This window comes from Orycteropus afer, unplaced genomic scaffold (genome assembly GCF_000298275.1).
Source record: "Orycteropus afer afer isolate SDZICR_OR568_19922 unplaced genomic scaffold, OryAfe1.0 scaffold00703, whole genome shotgun sequence".
NCBI classification, from domain to species: domain Eukaryota; kingdom Metazoa; phylum Chordata; class Mammalia; order Tubulidentata; family Orycteropodidae; genus Orycteropus; species Orycteropus afer.
In genome coordinates this window covers 989209-997513 of record NW_006922290.1, presented here as the reverse complement: position 1 = coordinate 997513, position 8305 = coordinate 989209, and the positions used below count along the sequence as shown (strand labels likewise).

Genomic DNA, 8305 nt, shown 5'->3' with positions numbered 1-8305 from the left:
GTGCTTTAACCACTATGCATTAGTGGGACATTTTCATCCTTTAGTAAAGTCTGTGAGAGTCACGTTATAATCACAAGGCTGCTTGGTGAGCATGGAATTAGATTGGGAGGTGTTAGTTGATCTGTTTAATAGCTATCCATCCACCTCTACTCTGGAAATGGATTTACCAGACATATATATATCCTTTGACCAGCTGATCTGGACACATTTTTCCTCCTTGGGATTCTCTCTTTTTTCAAGATACTATTTGTCTGTCTTGAACATTCCTTTAGAATCGGTTAATTAAGTAAATAGCTTTTGATATATTACTATAATTATGCTTTCCAGAAAGTATTGTAGTTCTTTCAACAGCACTTTACATTTTAAACATTCCTCAGCTACCCATTTACTGACTTTGTTAAGGGAGATTACTTAAGTTTTTAATGATTTTCATCTTTTAAAAACCATTAAAGCCCACTGCTGTCAAGTCAATTCCAACTCATAGTGACACTGTAAGACAGAGTGTACCTGCCCCAGAGAGTTTACAAGGCTGTACATCTTTACAGAAGTATGCTGCCACATCTTTCTTCTGCAAAGCAGCTGCTGGATTCAAACCGCCAACCTTTAGTTAGCAGCCAAGCACTTTAACCACTGTGCCACCATGGTTCCTTTCCATGTCTTGGTTAGTGATTTATCCAGATTTCACTATAAATGGATAACATTGTCTAATTTGGGGCTCATGGGGTTTTTTGTGCTTATACCTGTACTGTGTACATATTTATAATAAATACTTTCTCCTTGATGGCTTATGGTTTAGGGGAATTTTAACTCCCCCCGCCCCTGTTATTAAATGTACATTTTTTGCCTCTCTGTTTCAGGCCATTTCCTAACTCTGAATCATGTCTGATAACGGAGAACTGGAAGACAAGCCTCCAGCACCCCCTGTGCGAATGAGCAGTACCATTTTTAGCACTGGAGGCAAAGACCCTTTGTCAGCCAATCACAGTTTGAAACCTTTGCCCTCTGTTCCAGAGGAAAAAAAGCCCAGGAATAAAATCATCTCTATATTCTCAGGCACAGAAAAAGGTAAGTGGTTCTTGTGGTTTTCAAGAATCTCATTTGCTTTAGTGTTTTCTTGTCCATGTTGATTTTTTTTTTTTTTTAGTATAATACGGTGGAAACAGTACATTTGGTGAACACAATAAGTATATCCAAGAAAACAATTGCTATTAGAAAGGCTAGTTTCTTTTTAAACTGTGATAGAAAAGAATAAAGCTGAAAAATTATTTATCTTACTTGTTGCGGTTCAGTGAATTATCTGTACTCATCTTCTTTTCTGATACTTGGACTATAATTTGTGGCTTCACAATATTTGAGAAAGATCTATTATTATAAGAATTGTGATATAATATCCATGATCTCCTGTCAGAAATCCTTGGACAAAGCTGTTTTCGAATTAAAAGTTTTTCTGCTTTTTTGTTCAGTAATACTGCCTTTCTTGAATCATGTTCTGTAATGCCGTCAGAAACATCTGAGGCAGCACTCAGTAATTAACACATTAATGCATCTCTAGAGAAATGTGTTTCTAGTCCAGGGATTCTCAGTCTTGGCACTATTGACATTTTAGGGCCAAATAACTTTATTGCAGGGTGTTGTCTTGTGTATTATAAGCTATTTAGCAGCATTCCTAGCCTCTAGCATATTCCCACCCAGTTGTGACATCCCAAAATTTCTGTAGATAGTGCCACATGTCCCTTGGGGGCAAAATTGCCACCTGTTAAGAGCCACTGGCCTAACGCACTTGACTACTAATCAGAAGGCTGGTAGTTCAAACCCACCAGCCACTCCTTGGAAGGAAGGTGGGGCAATCTACTTCTGTAATGGTACTGCCTTGGAAACCCAAAGAGAGGTCACTATGAGTCGTGTCCGACTCGACGGCACACAACAAGAACCACTGGTCTTAGTCACACAAGTAGTGTGAAGACTATAACTAACCTCATGTAATATGAAATTACTAAATTAGTTTTGGTGCCGAACTTAAGAAAACTTTTGGTTTAAGACTTTTTGATTTTAGAATTGGATAAGGGATTATGGGACCATGATAAGGATGAAGGTTTATTTAGGTACGTTCAGCATGGGAATATAGCTGATAGTTAAGCTGGTAACGGTTAAAAGCAGAGAAGAGGATCTGTCTCTTAAGTTTACATGTAGAGCATGGGTTTTTAAAGGTTGGGAAACGATACCAAATGTACTTATTAGAAACTTAATAAGTAACATTGAAACAAAAGCTAGATTGCATAAGCAGCTTTTCCAAAGTGTTTTAACTTTTTTCCAGTCTCATCTCATGTCCTCTGTTTAATGACCTAGTCATTCTGGTTGAAGTCTGGTCATTCCCCACACGTTATAATTTTTGCCCTCAATTTTCATGCTCATCATGTTTTCTTCATCTAATATCCTCTCCTATTTCCTTTTGATTAGCCCATGTTTTTTCATATTCAAGATCTGAGTCAGAATTCATTTTCTGATTAGCTTGACTAAATTCATTCCACATTTACCCTGGATTTATTTTTATGTATGTTGTTTTGGACCATAAGTTAGAGTATACTTATTTAGAGTTTTTTATGGACTTGGCTCATAACAGATTTTCAGATGTTTGTGATAGATCACACACAGATGATGAGCACATAAGTGTGCAGTTTAAAAAGTAATTGTGAAGTGACTATATGTGTAACTGCTACTTGAGTCAAGATACAGAGTATTTCTAGCACCTCATGAGCATCCTTCATTGTGGGTCTTCCCCAGTTACAACCCCTCTTTCCCTCCCTAGATGTCACCACTTTTCTGAGTGTTACGGTAATTGTGCTCTAGCTTTTCTGTACAGTTTAATTACTAATGAATACATTTCTAAACAATATTTTTAAATTTTGTCTATTTTTAGAGTTTATATAAACTGCATTCTTTGTATTTTTTTGTGTCTTGCTTCCCTCATGTAGCATTATATCTACAAGGTTCATCCGCTTTCTTGTGGGTAGCAGTCCTTGCTCTGTGTAATCCCATTATATCAGCATATCACAATTTATGTATTGGTTATATCATTAATGGTCTTTGAGTTGTTTCTCTAGTTGGGTCTATTACAAACTATGATGCTGCAGACATTCTGATACAAGTATTCTGGTGCGCATGTCCACTATTTTCTCTGGCTGAGTGTATACCTGGAAGCAGAATTTCTGAGTATATACATCCTCAGCATTTATAAAGTTTGCTAATCAGTTATCCAAAATAATTCTACTGATTTGCACTTTCACTAGAAAGGCCCATTGTTCCATATCCATGCCAGCATTTGGTATTGTCAGAATTAATTTTTTTTTACATGTCTGGTGACTATTGATGGTACTTCATGGTTTTAATTTGTGTTTCTCTGATTACTCATAAGGATAGAAGCTTTTCATGTACTTACTGACCATTTGGATTTCCTCTTCTGTGAAGTGTGTGGCCAAGTCTTGCTCTTTTTTCTGTTGTTAGTCTTTTTCTTACTGAATTGTAGGAGTTCTTTATATAGTCTGAATACTAGTCCATTTTCTGTTATTTGTATATATCTTCTTCTAGTATGTGACTTCCCTTTTCATTCTATCCATGGTAACTTCTGAAGAACAGCAGTTATTAATTTTATCTTAGTAGAATTTATCAGTTTTTTATTAAGGTGAAAAAAAGTCAAATAACAGCAGTTTCATATACAGGTAGTCCCTGATGTATAATATATTTGAGTTATAACGAACCACACTTACAACCATCAGTTTTTTTTTTTCTTGTACATGTTATTATGAGTAATATGTACTACATATAGTGTTGGAGTGTGTAATTTGCTGGTCTTTTCATTCTCAGATGTTTACTTGGCAGATGTTCAAAAATTGGATTTTTAAAGATACTGATAATAAAAGGAAACAGTAATGAAAAACTAAAAAAAAAAAATTAGGTATTCAGCTCATTTTGACTTATGACAGAGTTGTCACAGTGGAGCCCCATCATGAGTTGGGGTTCAGTCTCATTCATTATGGATTAGGTTTGCTGTCATTGAGAATAAATTTTTCCGTGCTCCTAGATCATAAAGACATGTTCCTAAGAATTTTGCCTGTCAGATTTGGATCTTAAATCCATTTAGGAATTTTTTTTTATGTAGTGTTTTAAGCCATGTGCATGGTGTATCTCTTGATATTTAATGTCTTCTTTAAAAGATGTTATTTCTTTTTCCCACAAGTTTTACACATCTTTTATTTATTCATAGATTGCTTAATATTTTTAGTGCTATTAAAATATGTGTTCTCCTCATGATATTTCATAGAAATGCAGTTGATTTCTAAATATTGAGTTTATAGCAATTTTGCTTAATTATTTATTTTAATAATGTATCCATAGATTCTTTGAGTCTTTCTTACAAATACATATCTGCAAATGAGGGTGGTTGGTCTTTGTCTTATCCTTGCCTTACTGCATGCCTGTGACCTCTTACAGAATACTGAATAAAATAATCGGCATCTCTGTCTTGTTCCTGATCTCATAAGGAAGGCTTTCAGTGTTTTACCATTACATTGTGAATGTTTGCTGTAAGGTTTTTGTATATATCCTTTATCTGGTTAAGGTAATTTCCCTCTATTCCTAGTTTACTAAGTTTTTCATGAATGAATGTTGAATTTATCCAGTGCTTTTTTTCATCACATCTTGTGATTGAGTCACTTGCTGCTTTAGTTTCTTAGTGGTGGTTCATGTGTTCACTGATGAGATTGGTGTGTAATTTTCTTTGCTCATATCTCCATCTCTCATTTTGGTATGAGGGTTATGCTAGCCTCATAAAAAATTGTAGCAGGGTATTATTTCTCTTCTGTGGAAGAGTTTGTGTAAGATTGGAGTTGGTTTTTTTTTTTTTTTTTCCCTTGAATGTTTGTTAGAACCACCAATGAAGCCAACTGGTTTAGAATGTTTTTTCTGGGGAATGTTTTTTTAAAAAAATATTGATTCACTTTTTCTTTAATTGTTACAAAACTTTAAAATGTTCATTTTACTCCCATGAAGTTATTTAAAATATTCTCTTAGTGCTTTTCAGCCTTATGTCCAATACATGCATTTTAAGGATAGACATTTTTAGCTAAGTGCTGTTTTAGGTTCTTCAGCATCAATTCAAATGTATTTTCTGATTTTCACTGGAATTTCTTCTTTGTCCTATGTTTTATTTATACATATGCTTGTTAATTTCCAAACTTATGGGAGTTTTCTGGTTATCTTTTTGTTACTGATTTCTAATTTAATTGCATTGTAGTCCAAGAACAATCAATTTAGATTTGTTGAGATTTACTATATTTTTATTTATTTTTAATTTAAAATATTTTTCCAGCACACTAATCGTACTCTTCGATTTTTATGTAATATATACCTATGTAATACATAGTTTTTACGTAATTATAGTATGCATATATGTTTTACGTGATCTTAAATTTCCTTAATAAAAAATACATTTTTAACTTTTTAAGTAGCTTTCATTTGGGCAACGGCCTTCTAAAGTGATTAGATATGTAGAAATTAGGATTAGGTGCTGTGGTAGTTAGTATCGCTGACCTTTTCCTGGGTTGGAGGTGGTGGCTTCACTTGGTGCTCTGGTATCCTCCCCAGTAACAATTCTTCCAGACATACCTCAGTGTTCCTTTAGTTCAGGGACTTTGGAGCAAGGGCATGGAATTACTTGTCTGCTTTAATGATGCCCTGGAGATCATGTATTGAGCTATTTCATCACTTTTGATTAAGCATTCTACATAGTTTTCCGAAAATACTTCCTTTGCATATATCACACAATTAGTATTTTCTGATTTTTTACATTATTTCTCTTTATTAAAAGTATGTCAGATTTATTTTTGTGTGGTTCAAGTCTCAAACTTTTAACATTTTTAAGTGGGTGTTTGACAAAGTTATGTACAGTGTCTAGAGGAGAATGAAAATTCTCTGGATAGTACAATTAAGCTCTACTAGCCAAAACGTTGGTGGTTCGAACCCACCTAGAGGTGCCTCAAAAGACAAGCCTAGCAATTTGCTTCCGAAAGGTCACACCCTTGAAAGCCTCGCTGCACATGTGGGATTGCCATGCATAAGAGTCAACTTGACGGCAATTAACAGCAACAAAGGTGAATGAGTGATCATTACAATAAAATCTCTGAAAACCATTTCCTCTAAGGTATAGTTTAACACACTGAAGATATTTAGCCTAGAGTGGAAAATATTGAGAGCAGTTATGCTGTTAGTTGCTGTTGAGTTTTCTCCAATTCATGGCAACCTTACATATTTATAGAACAAAACATTGCCTGGTCCTGTGCCATCTTCATGATCATTGGTATATTTGAGTCCATTGTTGTGGCTGATGTGTCAGTCCCTCCCGTTGAAGGTTCTCTCATTTTTGCTGATCCTCTACTTCACCAGACAGGATGTCCTTTTCTAATGATTGGTCTTTCCTGATGATGTGTCCAGAGTAAGTGAGCTAAAGTCTCCTTATCCTTAATTCTAAGGAGCATTCTGGTTGTATTTCTTCCAAAACTGATTTGTTTCTCTGGCAGTTCACGGTATATTCAGTATTACTCCCCAGCACCACGTTTCAAATGCATAAATACTTTTTCTGTTTTCGTGTTTTCTTTAAATATTTGAGAAGAGTTTCTTATGATACAAATGTGTTTAGTTTGTTATTAAAAAAAAAAAACCTGAAAAACCAAACCAACTGCCATCAAGTCAATTCCGACTCATAAATCTACAAAATAATGATAATTTCAGGGAATCTGAATTTGATTTGATATGAAGAAGGCCTGAAGGGAATTTCCAATAGTCGTGGAAGTTACAGGAAAACAGATTTTGACTAAATACAAGGTAGCTTTTTAAAACATTTGAAGGTGTCTGACAATGAAGTAGATTGCTTCTGGAAGTGACTTACAGCACACATCAGAGATTTTATAAAAGGATTTCTGCATTGGGTAGAAGTATTACTGTGACATCTAAAATCCCTTTTTATTTGTTAACCTGTAACATTGTGACATTTTTTAGGTTTGGAGATTTCCTCTGAAAGTCATACATAGACTTTCATTTCAATTCTCAATTTTTCTTGTTTAATATTTCTAAGACTTCAGTCTTACTATTCATTGTTGTCGTGTGCCGTCGAGTTGTCTCCGACTCATAGTAACCCCTCCTTGGGTTTCCGAGGCAGTATCTCTACAGAAGTAGATTGCCCAACCTTCCTTCCGAGGACTGGCTGGTGGGTTTGAACCAGCAGCCTTCTAGTTACCAGTCAAGTGCCTTAGGCACAATGCTACCAGAGCTCCTTACTATTCATTAGGAATGTGTTTTTAAATGATTATTCATATTAATGTTGATAGTGATTTATTCTCAATTATATTCTAAAAGTCATTAATCCTCATGCCTCCCTTGCTTCAGTAAAAAATTCTTTTGTACTCTAGTTATTCAGTGTGTTTGGAGAAAGAAGAGGACTGGACTTTTAAATGAGTAGTACAAACATCCCACTAGGATTAAAAGGGGTTTAACTCTTTTTAGAGGACTTCCGGTAAGATGGAGGATGATTTGTTCTCAATTATATTCTAAAAGTCATAATCCTCCTGCCTCCCTTGCTTCAGTAAAAATTCTTTTGTACTCTAGTTATTCAGCATGTTTGGAGAAAGAAGAGGACTGGACTTTTAAATGAGTAGTACAAACATCCCACTAGGATTAAAAGGGGTTTAACTCTTTTTAGAGGATTTCAGGTAAGATGGAGGAATAGGCAGACAAGCAACACAGACCCTCTTCAACAAAGAAAAGAAAAACCAATTGACAGAGATACAGAAAATAATCCTGGAGCCCTGAGCTTTGAAAGGAACTATACAGAAGTGGATTAGGCACCAACTAGTGGGAAAACCTGAACGAAAACAAGACCTAAGAACAGGGTCTGTTTGCCAGGGTCAGCAAGGACATACAGGAGGCTGATAACAAGAAAGGAGACAGGTGGTGAGTGTATAAGTGCTGTCAACTAGTGAATAGAGGAGCACAGCACAGTACCCTGCCTGTATAGATAACATACAAACAAAGAAAACAAAAATTGTGCGCAAGTCACTCCAACATACAATCACCAATTAAATATAAACACAAAAACATCACAATGCCTTGGAGACAACAGAGCATCGCAGTCCACACAAAGAAGCAAGATAAAGCAGGAGAAACAAGGGACCAGGATATAGACCTAAAATACATCCCTGAGGAAGACACAGCATTGGAACTCCCTGATAAGGAATTAAAAAGAATTATATTTAAG

At 35.3% G+C, this 8305-nt stretch overlaps 1 protein-coding gene across 1 annotated transcript in view; it reads left to right on the top strand.

Moving 5' to 3' along the window:
- Positions 1-878: 878 nt before the first annotated feature.
- Positions 879-8305, top strand: part of PAK2 (p21 (RAC1) activated kinase 2) — a 55185-nt gene continuing 47758 nt past the window's right edge. Inside the window, exon 1 of the mRNA XM_007957103.2 lies at positions 879-1065. Within this exon, the coding sequence (XP_007955294.1) occupies positions 879-1065 (187 nt within the window). The remainder of the gene's footprint in view (positions 1066-8305) is intronic.